We start from the raw sequence: 18190 nt of genomic DNA, 5'->3' as shown, positions 1-18190 counted from the left end.
GTGTGGGATTAATTAGGTGTATGTGGGAAAATGAGTACAAGCACTTGCACTATCTGCTCATGGTAACATTTGTGCATTTATTCTCGCAATAGAAAATTAGTCTTCTTATTTTCGAAAACGTAGGCGTTTCTTAAATTTAAAAAAACGTGTACGTAGGAATCCCACGAGCCTGACACATCTGAGGTTGTTGCTGTAAAGTTTGTAAAGTATTTGTTGATCCGTTCTCTGCTGTACACAGGGATATCATATGGTATAAAACTAGTGTCAGCACTGTCGAGTGCCAGGGCATACCACACTTTCCAGGTACTATGATAGTACCCAAAAGTGCCAACCCCTCCACCTTTACTGTACGCTCGACGGATGCAGTAACTGGTGCCTTTGCCTGCTTCTAGCCTTGAAGATCTGAAGTACTGCCAAGGGAGGAGAAGGTAGCCTTAGTTTGGGATAGCCGGGAGCTTTCCACTCGGGAGCGTCGCAGTCTTTCAGTTCAGAGTAGTCCTCCAGTCAATCGGAAGAGCATCAACTTCAAAAACAATGTCCCAGATGCATTACCTCTGTGTGCATCTGCTGCATGCCAAAACATGTTAATGCTGCCACCAGTCAGGACCTGAATAATAGGGGTCCGTTGGAAATACAGAGTGGGGAGATAAACTAATGTTCTACCTCCACCCTGTGGAACACCAGAAATGCTTGAGGAGCATTAGATTTGTAGTTTGGAAGAACCCGTGCAATTAGAGGCCCAACACAAAATCCACAATAGCTTTAACTGGTCCAGCTCAATTGAAACCACTTCCTCCTATTTAGGGTACAGGAAGGATGGGGGTGGATTCTGGTGCACCGAGGTAGGGTTTTTCTTTTTAAACAGAATTTTGTTATATTTTACAAATGCTATATCATACTACAGTGCAAATAACATATCTCTAATTTCTTTTAGGAGCTTAATACACAACAACAAAGATGTACATGGGGAGCCACCAAAACAAGCTGTGACATATATTTCCAAGCACTAACAAGATCATTCTCCCACGGGGGAATTCTCGTCATACCTTGCATGAGAAAGATTGTGCATGGTCATTATGGCCGACGTATAAAAAACAAATAAACTAAGAGCCTAATACTTAAAGAAAGTCAAAAAATGCACCTACTGCTCTATGACCTTGCCTGGCTCAAGAGTTGCATCTTCAGGAATTCAAAAGAGTTCACAGCCATAGGCATGGAAATTTGCAAAAGTTGCAGGTTTCCAAACATACTCCTCGCAAATATTTGTGAGTTCTATTTTGCAAGGGAAAAATTACACATGTATATTTGCTCATGCGAACATTTACTAAGCAAATAAAAATTAACTTGTTGGAACATATTTCGTTTTAATCTAAGGGAAAAATATTTTCCCTATGGAATAAATACTAGAAGGCACTTTTGTTTTAGTAACTGCCACACCAAGAAGATGGGCACGCGCCCTATGTATGTGTGGAGTATAATGTTAACATTAGGAATCCTAAACCCAAGATGCTAGTGCTTTTGAATGCAAAAACCATAAGCGAGTACCATTAAGGCAGACTAGACTAGTGTGGTACATGGAAAATAGCAAACCCTTGATGACAGTGCTTATGAACACCAAAATCAAAAGGGCATTCTTTCACTGTGCCAGAGCAGTGATACATTTCCTGCTTGGTGAGGTAGTGCACCTCCCACCAATCTTACAAATACACACTGTGGGCAGTTATAAGGCTAGTTTGTTCAGACATATTTTGTTGAAATTGCAGCTCAGAACCATACAGACTTCATAGGATATAAATATGATTACACAGGACTATACACAAAACTAGAGAATTTAAAGCAGACTTTCTTCATTCTTACACTTAGACATATCCATTTCTGTCCATAAACTTCACTGAAAGATGCAGGTCAGAAATATAATTTCCTTTTGTTGACGATATATGTGTATTTTAAGGTGCCATATCCTGAGTTCTTCCAAACGGCAGGTATTTGTAGATGGTTTAAGGTTTTTGTAATACCGATTTCCGCAAATACACACTCATCAATAATAGTCATTTGAAAGTTTAACACAAACATGATTGTCTCACTATGAGTGCACCTGTGAACAGGCTATATATGGCCATGATTTGCTAATGAAAGATTGACTTGAAACATATAACCGTAATGGTACATATGGTGTTATTAGTTCTATGTTAGAGGCCATTAAACACTGAAGGGTTTGTAAACAGGTATGTGACTTGATAACTAATACAAATGGGTAAGCAAAGTTATGTTAGCTGTATGTGCTCTGAAGGGAGATGGAACATGTTGGCAGAAGGTGGAAAGTGCTCTATTGAAGATCCACATGAACGATTACATGAAGAACTAATGACTATTAGAATTGGCTTACAAATTATTTCAACAATAGATGCTTTGATTACTGCCAATTATGTAATGATCACATGATCCTTGCTACTGTGTATGAGCACATGTTAAGTTAGACTGTAGAGTGAATTGTTTAAGGCACTATCAAGTACCCTTGAACAAAAGGTTTCTTTAAGTGCTCGGGACCCAACATTAGATTGCTGACATTATTTTAACTTGAACATTTTCAATTACTCCTATATGTAGGGAAGTGAAATGTCTATTTGGTTACCTATATTTTACTTATTGACTTATAAGACACTTGCACAGAAAAACTAAAGTATGGAAGGCTGCAACTGTTTAAATATTACAAAGATATATCCTGAACTCTGCTATAATATAAACACTGACAGAATGGAAAAGATGGCATATTCAAAATCATAAAATGACCATAAACAGAGCCCATTCAAAAACATAGCCTCCGAATATGCTTAACCTGTGAATATTTAAATGCATGACTTGATTAGAGTGCAGGTGTGTTCAGAGTCCAATACACTTAGAATGGTGGTATTATCAGAGCCCTTTTATAATATGAGGCCTGACATAATCGGAGAGGCCAATATTAGAGCTCTGATATAAAGAGAACACTGGAGTTATGACACCAAACCTGAGGAATAGATTTTTTTAACAAGACAAGTAGATTTCAGAACATCTTCTCAGCTGGCCAAGATTAAATTCCACACCCCTGACCACAAAACCTAGGTACTTTTAAATCCGCAACTCTACAGTAAACAATACACATTTTCCGTGTAATCATTTGTTATACACACTTATTGATGTTAATATTTCCACATGAAAGTACCTAGAACGCAGCTTCCCACATGGTGAAAAAAACTAGCACTTAAAATGTACTTGTAAAGGTAGGCATCTATTTATTCTTGTTCAGGAATTGTAGAATTAGAAAATGCCACTTTTTTTGATGGGTAAAGAAATGTAGATAAAGAAATGAGATAAAAATCAACATAACCTTAAAACAACTGCATTTATAACAATATATTCCATAATGAACTTACATGGGATAGTTCGCAAATATAGGTTGTCTCTGATCACTTGCTGCAATTTGTGGTCGATTGATCCCTTTTGGAACTGTAAGCTCAGATAGTGGCGCAGGTCCTTGTTAATTACCTTTCCTGCAAAGACATAAAATTTGAAAAGGTATTTCAATTTTAATTGAAAACTGACACAAGGTTAGATATTTAGGTTGGTGTTAAATGATATTAAAAATAAGAAGACCCTGTAGCCAACCTCTATATTAATGATACATATATTTCAAATATGTATTTTTTGATATATTAAAATAAATAATGTAGCTGACTCTTAAAGGAATACACAGAGAATGGTGAAGGTCTATGCAGGATTAAGCACAATCATCAAACATTTTAATACTGCCCTGTCAAAGTTGTGCTTTATTCTATGTGTTACAGGCAGAAGCATAAAGCAAACAGTATAATTGCTAACATGAATGGATGTATCTAGTAATTAGCACACTGCAAAACATTCAGTATATTATTGGCTCATTAAGCTTTCCTACCACCTCAGCAAGAAAAGAACACACATGAATTTCTCAAATGCACAAGGTATATAAACAACAAGTACATATTACCAGCTACATTGAATGTAATCATAGCCAAAGAACGTCATCACACAATATTTAAGTTAGCTCTCTTTAGCAAACAATGTACAATAATTCAGAGTGTTGTTTATATTATCAACTCCAATTATACTTCAGTTCAGAAAAAATATCAAATTTGGTGCCAGAGTACAGGGTTGAAAATACAGTGTGCAACCATTAAATGCAGTGTCTCTGTTTCTCTTTCTCGTCTCATTCCCCTTCCTCCACTTCTACTTCTAGCCTAGAAGTTGTTAGTGGACCACATTACAGTTGAGTTTTCCACCAGCATCTCTAATAGCAACAAATCCTTTTAAGCCAATAGATACCTGGATTGATTATAGGACCCCATTCCATTGTGTTGCTGCATTAGCAGTTGCAAACCTTTACGCAGAAGGGTGGCAAATTCAATAGGTTTTGCTTTAATATGAAACTTAATGTGAACACTTGCATTTGATAATTCTCTTTAAAAGTGTCACATGCATAAGTTTTGTTAGTCACATCCAAACCTGAACTCTTGGTTTTTGCCAATGCTGGGGAAAAAATGATTGCTTTCTGTATAAAATGCATATGGGGATAAACAATAAAATGTGACAAACAAAGTGATAAGCGACTAAATTTTTCGTAAGTAAATCCGTCAATCTTGCATTCAAATGGGAGCACTCCCTGTAAGACGGAATACACCAAACAGACATTTGCAGAAGTGTAGGTAATTCTCTTCTTTGTGGCGCCAAAGCCCACTCTATATTTATTTTAAATACTTGGTAATAATGTGTGATGCAGAAGCTCTGCTGTGAAGCCTGGCCTAAATATGAACAATCAAAATAACAAAAACCCACATACATGTAATATTAGGGACAAAGGTAAATAATTGGTTTCTTAAACGCTCCTCTCTGTAAGCTGTGAAACAAACACCACCAGAAAATATCATTCCCAGACTGGAGGGGCCCGGGGAGAGGGAGACTCGCTCTAGTCTCTCCGCTGGCACTTCGGGAAGCGGAAGAAGATGCTGGTGGACACGATACGTTACAGGTAGGTGGGGGTGGGTCTAAGGGTGGGAAGATAAAAGGGTGTGGGGGGAGGGATCGGCCTCTCTCCGCGCTGATCATCAAGCGGAGCGGAATTTGGCCGAGGGAGGTTTTCTGGGTAGGTAGGAAGGTTTACCGGCTTTAGGCTTTAAGCCTTGCCGGAACATTGATATTAAAGCGGCTTTACGCCACTGTTGTCCCAGCGCCATGGCAACAAGCCATGACGCTGAGGCGGTAAAGGCCGCTGTTCGCATTATCGGCAAAGCCGGTACTCCCGATCTGCTCAGGCCTGGCATTCTCCACCAGGCCTGGGTCGGCATGGTGCAGCCGACGCACACTGCGTCGAGCCGGGTAGCGGCTGTCGTAGCCGCATGTACTTCACCAGAAAGAGGGGGGCAAAAAACTTTAAATATCAACGGGGCGGGCGCGAGGCGCTTCCACCCCCCCCTCTGGACACTGAGGAACTTGCCACTGGGCAACTAGAGGAGAGGGCAGCAGGGGCATCAGGGCTAGAGCTTTTGGGGGAAGAGGCCCCCCCACGACGTCCAGGGGCAGATAATTTCTGATGAGCCCGAGTTGGAGACAGAGCAAGTGGAGCAGGTTTTACCCGGGCCCAGTACTGAGTGGGCCCCTTTGGACCTTTCTTGCCCCAAGGGTGGTGCAGCGCTGGGGAAGGACCCGGGTCCCCCAACTAAAAAGAGGGGTAAGTGTGTGGGTAAAGTGAAAGGTGGACCTGTTAAGGCCAGGACAGGGAGTGGGCAGGCCAAAAAGGTCAAAGCTCAAGGCGGGGAGGGGCCAGCAGGGCCGGAGCTGGGGGGGGGGGGGGAAGGGAGACAGGCAGGGCAGGTGGGATCTGGTCGAAGCTTGGGATTTGGAGGCCAGGATTAAGGAGCAGCGCAGCATTGCAGCAGAGATTCAAGAAAGGTGGGCACAGCTGTGCAGAGATGAGGAGGGAGGAGGCAGGTACACGAGGCAGGCAGCAGAAAAGGGCGGCTGAAGGTATTGAAGAGATGGGGCCCCCGCCTACTGGTATGTGGTCAGGCAGTTGGATGTGGGTGCCTCAGGTGGGGGGGAGCGGGGGATTCAGGAGGCTGGTGCGGCCGGAGGTTTGATCGGCACGGGGAATCCCAGTGGCGCATATGGCCAAAGTGGGCAAGAACGGACAATGCCAGTGTCTGAGGCTGGCAGAAGGAAGGTGATGCCAACGGGGCGCAAGACGGCCTCTGCACGTTGGTCTGAAGCACTAGAGGGGTCTTCACCGGCCTTCTCTACACTGCTGGATCGGGGTTCACGCAGAAATGGTGTGCACCATGAGGGCCCGAGGAAGCTGCGGCGAGTAATTTGCGAATGAGGGGAGGTGTTGACAACAGGGGTGAAATGGATGACGAGGATGTGTTTGAACTCGATTATGAGGAGGATGTGGATGAGTGGGAGGACGGAGAGATCAGTGAAGCAAAGGTGAGCAGTGTCAAAAGGAGGGGGCGAGGGCACTAGTGAGGCGCAACCCCTTCATCTGCTTCTATTTTGCAGGATGCCATGTCCGTTGGCGGACCACAGGAGGTGCACCATGGGCTGGCACGTGGTCGAGGGAGGTTACACGGCCTTTGGGGGTGCAAAGCAGAGGTAAGGGGCAATGGTGGTCGGTTTGGGGGGACAGTTCTGGTTTCAGTAGGTCATGCACGTGTAAGTCTATAGGGGTAGATGACTTCTCGGTTCACAAAATGGCTATTGAAGGGGTATTGCAGGGTGGGGACACGGCTAAAGCTAAGGAGGCCGTTATAACAACGGCGAGTGAATCAGGTAATCAGACAACGGGGGAGGTCATGTGGTCCGAGGACAAAGAAGGGGGGGGGGACAAGAAGCGGCTTCCATACATGGGGCTGGCCATGCCTTTAGGCTCACACGTAGCAGAGAGAACAAAAGCTAGGATATGGAAGCATGAATATGTTGACGTTCTTAAGCTCCTACATAGGGACATACAGGCCAAAGAGGGATCCAAGGAAGAAGAGTGGGAGCTAGTGCGTAGGCCGAGAGTTCCAATCATGATGGATAACTGGACGTCAGCCTTTTTAATTTTTGCAAGCATATATTGTGAAAAGTTCCCAGACAGGGCCATAGCACTTTTTAAGTATATGGATATTATAAGGAAAGCCAGATGCATTTCAGGGGTTTCGCCTGGCTGAGCTATGATGAAGAATTCAGGGCTAGGGTCAGTGTCAATCCCGATAAACCCTGGGAGACGTAGACTCCGAAGTATGGCTGCAGTGGATGGCGTCAGCTCAGTCCACTGCATCTACGTACACGGCAAGAGACTTGCCAGTGGTTTGTAAGCCTTTTCAGCCCCGCCCCGCCCAAGGAGGGGCGGGTGTCGGTCAGCGGACCCCGGTGTCCACAACAGGAGCATGCTGGAACTTTAATAAAGGTTTCTGTTCCAGACAGCCCTGCAAATTTAAACATGACTGCTCTAAGGGCGGGGGCCGTCATCCTGTCACAAAATGTTTTTCCCTCTCCAGCCCGGCTGAGCAATGGAGGGCCTCCAAAGGATGAGGCATGCAGGGCTCTACTGCGCCAAAAGGCTCCTATGCCAATTAGGCTGGAAACTCTTCTGCCCTGGATACATACCTATCCAGATAGCGACACGGCTTGTAAGTTAGCGTGGGGTTTCCCAGAAGGTTTTCGTGTTGGTTATCAAGGCCCACGTATGAGGAGATGGGCAGACAATTTGTGGTCTGCCAAGGAAATGCCACAGGTGGTGCGAGCCGAAGTGGCTAAACAGGTGTCTTTGGGCAGGATTGCAGGGCCTTTTTACGATTGTCCAAGTGCGGATTTGATGATATCTCCTTTGGGGGTGGTGCCTAAGAAGGCCCCAGGGGAATTTCACCTGATTCATCATTTGTCCTGGCCGGAGGGTGCCTATGTTAACGACTTCATTGCACCCGAGGATTCTAGGGTGGTTTATGCATCTGTGGATGATGCCATCAAGCTGGTTAGGGAGTGTGGCACAAACGCGGAGTTGCCAAAATGCGACATCCAATCGGCTTTCAGGCTGCTGCCCATACACCCGGAGGACTTTGATTTGCTGGGTATGCAATTTTTCGGGCGATTTATGTCGACAGGGTACTTCCCACAGGTTGCGCTATTTCATGTGCACTTTTCGAAGCCTTCAGTACCTTCCTACAGTGGGTTTTTGTTAAACAGAGTGGTCACCGGACGGTGACGCACTATTTGGATGATTTTTTTTTTGTAGGGACAGCCACCTCCGGAGCTTGTGGGAGGGCGCTAACGGCTTTTCAAGAATTAGCTCACCATGGGGGAGTGCCTTTGGCTCCGGAGAAGACAGAAGGGCCACAATCAGTCTTAACCTTTTTGGGTATAGAACTGGATGCGAACGTCCTGGTTGCCAGACTGCCAGCGCCTAAGGTGGAAGAGATGCTGAAATTCTTGGGCACCGTGCGGGTACTCCGCAAGATTGATCTGCGAACAGCTCAGAAGCTGATGGGCTACCTTAATTTCGCTTGCAGGGTAGTATGGAGAGGTAGGACTTTTTGTAGGCGTTTGGGTTTAGCCAGGTCGGGAGCAGTGCTGCCGTACCATAGGATCCGCATCTCTGTGGGTTTGAGAGAGGATATCAGGGTGTGGGAAACGTTTTTAGCAGATTTCAATGGTGTGTCCATGTTTTTCTGCGAAGACGATACGGTTTGGCAAGTCCAGATCTTTTCTGATGCAGCAGGAGCCACAGGCTTTGGGCTTGTTTTTCTGGGATGGGAGATGGTGCGCAGAAACATGGCCCACACAAAGGCTGCAGCAGGGGAGGAGCATTGCTTTCCTTGAGTTTTTTCCACTCTTGGTGGCCTTGGCAGTATGGGGGCATGAGTTGGCCAATAGGACAGTAGTTTTTCGGGTTGACAACATTACAGTTGTTGAGCTAGTTAACAGACAGCGATTGAGGGACCTCAGGGCTTTGCGTTTGTTGCGCAAGTTTATGCTTTGCTGTTTATCTTAAAATGTTATTTTCAAAGCTGCTCACATACCTGGGGTACACAACGAGATTGCAGACTCCCTGTCTCATTCACAGTGGCAACGTTTTCGCACATTGGCACCAGGAGCAGATCGGAACTAGGCTGGTGGAGATGTCCTTAGCCGAATCCACTCGGCGGAGTTACAGGCTGGCATGGTTGGATTTTCAATTCTTCGAGCTGTGTTCTGGCAATTTTTGGTTACAAAGAGCTGATGAACTAGAGTTACGCGCTTTGCGTTTTGTGCGTTTTCTGATTGTGGAAGGTCTGTCGCCCACGACCATTGGGGGCAAATTGGCAGAGGTCTCTTTTTATGGGAAACTATTTTTTTGGTTTTGACCCGGCACAGAATGATTTGTTGGGAAAAATGCTGAAAGGCTGGAGTAGGGTCAGGTCAGGTTCAGGTAGGGCAGCCAGAGAGCCCATTACCTTTGAGTTATTGTTGGAACTTTGGCGTGTTTTGTCGGTATGCTGCACTGACGAATACGAGTTGGCTTTGTTTCATTTATGCATGGTTTGGGGTTTTTTTTAATGCTTTTCGGGTCTCCGAATTGTTGGGGGTTGGGAAGGGGGTAGGTGTGAAGGTCAGGGAAGTTTGCCTGCATGGGGATCGCTTGGGGATTGGCTCAGGCGCTCCAAAACTGATCAGTTAGGGAAAGCGAAATGGGTATGGCTGGACAGAGGGGGTAACGGGGCTGCTTGCCCGGTGGTGGAATGGCTGAGTTTTCGGGGTGAGAGATGCTTGGTAGGAGAGAGTGGAGTTTTTGTGCATAGGTTGGGGGCAAAGCTTACGAGTTTCCAATTGTTACATGCGTTACGGATGTCCTTGAGGCGGACGGGTCGTCACGCTCTTGATTTTGGTACACATTCCTTCAGGATTGGGGCAGCTACTGCTGTGGCCCATTTGGGTTGGGGCTGGGCAGAGATTAGGGCCATAGGTAGATGGACATCTAGATGCTGTGAGCGCTATTAGAGGCCATAGAACGGTTTGTTGTTTTGTTTTCCTGCGGGCTATCACTTTTATCATGCGTTTCTGTGTCGGGGGTTTAAATCTGGATACCACGTTACAGTTTTTTCTTTGCAGGGTGCGTGCCCTGCCCACAGAAGGAAAAAATGGTCACATGGCTGGTCGGCCATTCCTTTATCCACTGGACAGCGAAGTTTGCGGAAAAACTAATTTACAGACGGTCTTTGGGACTCCCTAGCAGTCAACATGAAGTTTTCTGGTGGGGAAAAAGCAGCATGAGGTGGTGAAGTCCGCTTCCATTTATTACTTCTAGCCTGCCAAACTGGGGGTGTCCTGATTTGCTGTTCATTCATTTGGGGGAAATTGATCTGGTAAAACTGTCAGGGCTCACACTACTGCAACACATGCAGAGAGACATGGAACTCCTCAAACAGAAGTTGCACGGTACCTGCTTGGTCTGGACTGAGTTTGTGCCTCGACGAGCGTAGAGAAGGGCAGTTAAGCATGGAGCCATGGAGCGGGCTCGCTAGAAACTGAACAGGGCTATAAGGGTGTTCTGTTGGTCACATGGCATAAAAGTTTTAAAACATGAAGACATCAAAGAGCAAGATGAGGCACTTTTCAGGGTAGACGGAGTGCATTTGTCACAGCTGGGGAATGCATATTACCTGACAGATTTGAGATTATTGGTGGGGGATTAGTAGGGGGGGGGAGATGTGGCTCAAAGAGCCGACGTAGAAGCAGTAAGGTCGCAGTAGTGTGTTTTGGGTTTTTTTTTTACCCCTTTTTTGGTGGGGCAGCAAAACGCCAAGGGGGTTTGTGCTGGATGGCAGTAGATGGGGGAGGGTGGAGAGTCAGATACGGGCTTGGCCATCCTTCCAGGGGGAAAAACAAGCAGGTGAAGGATCAGAGAGTGGGGGACGCACAAAGCAAGTAGGGCATGAAAGGGAAAGGGGAGTGTCTAGGGGAATGGAAGCGAAAAATGCAGGTTTTGAAGTGAAAAGATGAGCGAAGTAATCTTAAAGGGTGGGCTCTGTTAAAGTTGGGGTTTAGACGTTAAAAGTTAAAGCATGTATTATTATTACAATCCTGTCCTAAATAAATGACCTTTTACACTAAATAATTGGTGTCGCTGAAGTATGTCCCGAAAGTATTTTTCTTTCAGAAACTCTGTCTAAAACCTGCAAACGTGAGGTCGTTTTTGTTTATACTATAACTTTTGGCAACCCAGTACTTCCAAACATGGCAACATTCCTATGTTGTATTCAAAACACATACAACCAGGGGATCTTGTACATTTCTTCACAAAATAATCTGCATCATTTACAGAAAGAAAAAAATGGTGTCATGTTAGACATTTTTGTACAGGAAAGGTTTACATTTTCTCCCCGCATGCTCCAAAAGGGCCAAATACATACACCCTCAACACGCTTGGACCCAGAGAGAGGACAGGTCAGACAAAAATGCCATGGCTCTAAACTTGCTCTCTGTTCATTCGAATTTACATACAATGGTGGCTAAACCGGAAACTGAAATGACAGCAGGGACACCACTTATAGACCAAAGGTCTTTCTCCATTGCAACAGACTTTCCCAAGCCTGAGACAGAAGAACGACAGCAGTTGTCACCATACAGAAATCCGTGCTGCTCCCTCACTAGCCTTATTTATTGTCTCACTCACAGAATCATTTTAAAATGGTTCAAACTGCCCATATTAAGCGCATTGTGAACCCACCTGCCCCCTTACTCCTTCACCAGCAGACAACTACAAGTAATTTTAAAAGATGCAGTCTGCCAACTAAAGTAATTAAGGGAGATCCACTACACCCCTGACCAGTACTATATGTTTCTGCCCTCCTTGTCTCAGGGCAGGACAACATGACTTCAATGTTGCACCTTCTCCTCCTTCGCACTGTTCCCCTTCAAACCGTTTCCTGGAGGTTATGAAACTGCTCGTAATAAGCACTGTTCATTTGGACAAAAGGATCTCAAAACAGGAGTCAACCATTCTAAAATTCCTTATGGTGGTCTGTACACGTGTTGCAGCTCCCTTCATTTTTATTTCAAATAAAAAAACTGCCACAAACACACAGCTGCACAATGAAACTATCGCTGGAGCAAATATTGAGGTAGAGTAATCAGTTAGCACTGCAGTTGGCAATAGCACATCGAAGCAGCCCATGTGATTTAGTTATCAAAACATGAGAGATGGACGAGTTAATATCCACAATGTCTATTAATTAAGCAGCTTCAGGAGAAAAAAATAATTAGAGTTATTACTTCTTACTGGATCTGGATAAGTGACAGCTCACTCTAGATTAGATCAGTGTTCACGGGAATTGCCACGAAGGTTCTTCAAGGAAATATTTTCGTTCACAAAAATACACTTGTGTTTCGAGAAAGCCCTATAGAATTATTCCTTTGTGACACTCAAGTCAGGTGTCATTAGCAAACCTGTCAAGCCAGACTGCAAGCACTGGCCCGCTGGTGCTCAAATAACCGAAGCATTGTATCGCCAAATCATGCGGCTGACAGAAGGGGACAAAGCAATCCTTTGTGCCCTGTCATCCTCCAGCAAAATACATTAACTGGGGGTTTGTTGAGCTTTGCATTCAATTCCCTCCCTTCACCTGAAAGTAGAATTCTTCAGGTGAAGCAATATTTACATAGCTTTCATCAGAGCATGCATAGATATGATATCCATGCACCAAAATGTTACGGAAATAGGTATAACAGCAGTAAAGCATTAAACACCGGAAATGTAATGTATGTGTTACTAGAATACTACTTCTCTCACAGTACCAAATGTGCCTGCTAGGAAATTGTTACGACTGGGCAGCAGGATTTCTCTAAACAATGACTAGTGTGCTGGCTAAATATGGCACATCAACCACGCCCTCCACATAACATACCTAAATCATGGAAAACTCCACCTGAAGAAGGTGGCGTGTTGGAAGAGAACTCCTGACTTCTGCTGGAAGGAGTGGGCTCATCCAAGGACTCCTAACTTCTGCTGGCAGCCAGGAATTGGATCTGCCCTTCAAGGGTCAAGTAGGTGGCCCCCTGTTTGCCTACTACAGGTACACTTAAAGGAAAGGACTCCTGACTCCAAAAGGGTCAAGATGACCACAATGGCTGGACCGAGCAGAGCAGTCGCCCAGAGAGAGAACTGGTGCCTCTAAGCCAGAGGAGATGGGGCTGTAGGATTGACCAGTAGGAACTTTCCTAGTATTTGGGGTATTCTACTGTCGGTGGACAGGGACAATGTGCTAAGGCTTGCCCAGGAATGTTGCACCTTCAGTGAGCAAGAAATCTAGGTCCGTCCTAATTTTTGCCATGTTGAAAATAGGTTGAGAGAGCTCTTGTGGTAAATATTTCTAGTCATCTGAAACCCTGCCTGGCTACAGCTTCCAGTCATGTCTCGCTGAAAGATTCTGTGTTTTTAAAAGAAGTGACTATATCTGAAGGTAAAACCTTGGACTGGGGTGAGGTAGTAAATCTACATGCCCTACAGAGCACCTTTGGTCGCTACGAAATTCTGCAATTGTCCCACTCAAGAGCTTTTGATGCCAAAACTAACTACACATCAGACTTCAAGGGACTGTACTGAACCACAGCCTTGGGGGCGTCGCCCCGCTGGAAGATTTTGACTTCTATTTCAGAGATTGATTCCGAAGATTAAAAATTTGACTGGGTTGATTTGCATGGTGCACTGAACCAACACTGGACGTCGACATGAAAATGCATGTTGGGCTTCATCACTCACAAACTGTTTTCAATGATGCTGTACTTTTTCTGAGAGCTTGTTGCCTTCAAATTTGGAAAAAATAAAATCTCTAGTTTTCCTTATCCTATTTTAGTGCAGTTGGTGTCTTTTTGCTCACTAAATTTTTCTAAATTTTGGAAGTTGTTTTGGGAATTTCGTTCTGTTGTGTTCCTTATTTTAAAACTGTTGTCGCTGCTTTAAATTAACAAAAGCTTTTCTGTGGACTGCTTGCTGCTTATAGCTATGGGAAACTCAGTAGAGATTCCACAACAACTGCGTGTTGGCCTAGTCAGATTATGTTTACAAAATTGGTAGGGGACCCTCTCCCAAATTATTAGCCTAGTTTCTGATAATTAATATTCTCCTCGACATTGGGCAAAAAAGGGGTACTTCACTTTTAACCCGCCCACTGCACAAACACTAGGCTGATGTCAGTCTCCTGAAAGTCTACTTCTTGAAAGGCGGGAAGCCCTGTCGCTAGGAATGGCATCAGAGGCAGAGCTGGGAGGGTCTGGGTCAGAAGCTGAAGCATATGGGGAGGGCGTTGGTTCTCTAGACAGTACATGGTGGCACTGGCCAGTGGAGGGAGGGTCTGGCAAATTAATTTTGCCTAGCAAACATTACCTACTTTCTGTGTGCTCACAAGATGGTAAACACTTATCCAGCAGTGGTAGGCAGGAAGGAAGAATGGCTTTCTGGAAAGCAGGGTGTAGCGGTTTTGTTTTTTATTGATCAATTCTGTTCTACAGAATTTCAGAACTTGAGAATAGAATATACAAACAAAACAGGACAATGTGCATAGACCATCACCCTCCTAGTGCTGGGTCGACATGAGTTCTTTCATAGATCTTCAAAATGAAAAGGAACACCAAACTCATTAAAAACCTAGCCACCCCCTACCCTTCATTTCCCTTTACTCAACCTACGTTATTTAACTATCAACGTCTACTTCGCCTGAGTCTGTGGAGATGATAGGCCCCTGTTGGAGTGTCCTCCCTGCATTCTCCCTAAACCCTGAGTTGGCTGTTGTGTGAATGGGTTCCTTGTCTGCGGGCTGCAAGTGTAGCACCCTGAGATATCTGGGACAAGTCAGTTTGTTGAATTTAGAAGAAAGGAGGACAGTACACGAAGCCCACAGATCCAGGTATGTTTTGGGGTAAAGGATGGGATTGTTTCTCCATCCTCGGGATAGGCCATATCTTGTGTAGCCAGGCAGTATGCATGTAATCTATTTGGGAAAGAATTGCCTGATGTGCTACTCCTAAGCATCAGGGCGATTTGACGGTCTTTCCAGGATTTTAATAGATACGTTAAGGGGTTTAGTAGCTCAAGCAGGACATATGCCAGAAAAGTAGGCATCTGCGTTACCAAATAGGTATCAATGTCATCTATGATCTTCTCCCAATATCGAACTAGTTTTGGGCAGTAAGTGGAGCAGTGCCGCACCCATGCAAGCACTTTTTGCTACGGTTCGGGCCATAGGACATGGGTTAACTACCAATAAGTGACTATTCAGCTAGTGTAGAAACAACCACCAAGACAATGTGCTGAGTCATGCTCAGTAGTAAACATCTCCGAATTCCTCATGTGCAAGTGCTCGCCCTTCTTTTACCTCCCAACGTTTCTGTCCTGGGGTTTCCTCCCTCAGAGGAGGCCATGCTAGGAGGGCATAGAGTTCTGTGATTATGCATCTTTCAGAAAGATCCATGGCTCAAAGGGAATGATCTGTCTCTGGACTCTTGGTATAGCGGATGGGTGGACGACCCAGTGTCAAATCTGAAGATAGTGTAGGCGTTCTGTTTCTGGAGGCCCACAATCAGTCTTCAATTTGTCAAATGGGATGATCCCAGCCACATCAAAAAGTTTCCCTATTCGTTTACAGCCCACCTGCTGACACAGAAAAAAAATGGTTAAGTGAGGCCTGGTGAGAACTTTGGATCATCTATGATTGGCGGCCTCTGGCACTTTTGATTTTTTAGTTACATTGTCGTAAATGGATGAATGAACAGTACTGTTTTACGCCAGAGGGGATTTATATTTACTATCACTTCAAAAATTGTCCGTACATGACAAATTCTTGTGTCTTAGTATGCAGGGTTGGCTTATTAGTATGAACGCCCAGGCTCAAACAACCACGTGTCCTGCATCCTATTTTTTGTTTTAAAAAAAAGTCTAAATATGACAGAAATAATGTCAATACTTCTGTCACGTTTTGACACTCGCTCTGAGGGCCAGCCTGCTTTCACAGGTTTTGGCTGGTTTATCTCCTTCCAGCCCAGGTCTAAGAGGCTGACTACGCTGTTGGCCTACCCTCTCCAGTTATCCACCACAGCCTCGCTGTACAAAGCAGCCTAGCCACTTGAGTCTTCAGCTCTGTGAGGGGACTCCCTTTTCCAATTTGTCACCGAGTGAGCTGGTGTCAGTGGTGAGGAGTGGACACAACTGGAGTTGACCCTGAGTAAGGAAGGCAGGAAGGCCCACGGGCCAATTTGTTGTAGGCAGAGCGTGTACTGTGGAAAATCCACAAATTAAAGTGAATAAAGGTTGGCTGAATACAATTACTAACAAGCATTTGCAATGCAATGAGTCTTGCATTTGCTTGACTTAGAGCTATTAGCGTTGTAAAGTCCTAACCGGACTTTTATTGCCACATAAAAAGAAAATGAAAAGTAATACAGTTTTACATAAGTGACCCGTTTTAAAGCACCACCCCTTGAGCGTAAAGGAGCATACAAAATTAAACAAAAGTTTGCTCGCAGTCAAACGTATCGGCTAATGTGCAGTGAGATTGCGCTGCATAGGGGAAAAAAAAAAAAAGAAACAGTAGTCCAGAAACCATGCTGAAAACATGGAGCCTCGTATGTTTTCAGTAGTTGGCCGGTGCGCTCGAGTAGGGGTAAACACCGGAAAAGGCATGATGTATGCATGCCTTTCACTAACGAAATCAAGCAGATTTTCAAAGGCAAGCCCACGAACCAACGAAACTGATGGGCGTGTGGTGGGCGTGGTTAAAAGCCCACAGAGAGATTCCAGCAGGCCAGAGCACTTGCGCTCGACCCTAAAAACAGGGTACATAGGTTAGGTTCTGCTATGTGTTTTCGTGTGCACTGTTTTTTGGTAATTTCTGAAACTCTTATTCTTAATAGTGAAAATTATTTGATCGTTGCTTATGTTTAAAGTGTGGAGCAGGCAGCAACAGTCCATCATAGATTGGGAGCGCCTCCCATTAAGAGCAGTAAAAGGTAGCAGTTTAGTCTCGACTGGAACCGTAACTGAAGCTACAAACAAAAAAAAAAATCTTTTGGCTGAACAGTAGCTAATCAATTTAAAAAAATAAGAAGAAACGAAAGACCATACACTTAATCTCTAAAACGTTCTCTACACGACAATACGTTATTCAAATGAAATATTTAATCACTGTCCATTTTTGCTTCACTGAAGGCAGCCACATTACCTAGTCCAGTGCTTAATTCGTGCTTGTTGTTTCCGGTGCGGGGCACCGGCACTTATTTTTGAGGGCCGGCGGTTATTTTCCTGCCTCAAGCATTTACTGGGAGCAAAAGACACATATGGCAAGAATGAAGGAAGAGTAAAACGAAAAAGCGTCACAACGGAAGAAAATAGAAAGCTGCAAGAGTGAGCTGATGGGGCAGTGGCTGGTTTAAATGGATAGAAGAGGCCCGAGATGGCTTCGGGATTACGCTGCCTCGGTATTCTGTGCTCCCACTTTTGAATGCAGCAGGCGCGTGTTTAAGAGGAGGGCTTTAGGTACCAGCACCTTTTTATTTACAAATTAAGCAATGCCTGTGTGTACGTGTGACCCAAACGTGAGGTCAGATGAACCACGTTTGTTTAAAACTACAACAGAGCACGTAATGCTGCGCACCGTGCGTGGCTACCTCCCGATCCTCCTCCCCTCAGCCACAGAAGAGAAATCAAATTGCTAGAGCGAGTCACCCAACTGTGCAAACGGCTACCATCCTCACGGCATATCTTGTGCTCAGCTGCCAAGATTTCATTCAGCTTGTTAGTGACATCTCCATGTTTTCAACGCCCTCAGGCCAACACTTTCTGGCCTTATGTGTGGACTTCGCGTGACATTTTATCACAAACAGAATAAAGAAGCCATGTTCATAGTAGTTGTTCCTCAGTGACCTCCTTTTGGATAATACAGTTGTCTAGAAACAGCCTTAACACAGTTGCACCGCTCCTGCAGTGTATGTGCTTGGGTACCAACCCCTGCTTGTGCCCTGAGGGCCTCTATGTGTTTGCTTTGGAGACCGAGAAGAAAGAGCTGCAGCACAGAAGGTTTACTATACAAAGTAGTTTTGGATATACATTTATCTTTAGCTATATTAAAAGAGGATTGTGTCCCAGGCTTCTTCTGTACGGATTCACATGCCA

At 44.8% G+C, this 18190-nt stretch overlaps 1 protein-coding gene across 2 annotated transcripts in view; it reads right to left on the bottom strand.

Moving 5' to 3' along the window:
• MAGI3 (membrane associated guanylate kinase, WW and PDZ domain containing 3) overlaps positions 1–18190 on the bottom strand; it is a 946614-nt gene that overhangs the window by 586304 nt on the left and 342120 nt on the right. For both annotated transcript variants that reach the window (XM_069238693.1, XM_069238692.1), the window contains exon 2: positions 3414–3530. In XM_069238693.1, coding sequence (XP_069094794.1) covers positions 3414–3530 — 117 coding nt within the window. The remainder of the gene's footprint in view (positions 1–3413; positions 3531–18190) is intronic.

This window comes from Pleurodeles waltl, chromosome 6 (assembly GCF_031143425.1).
Source record: "Pleurodeles waltl isolate 20211129_DDA chromosome 6, aPleWal1.hap1.20221129, whole genome shotgun sequence".
In the NCBI taxonomy this organism is placed as follows: Eukaryota; Metazoa; Chordata; class Amphibia; order Caudata; family Salamandridae; genus Pleurodeles; species Pleurodeles waltl.
This window is presented reverse-complemented; position numbering and strand designations above follow the sequence as displayed.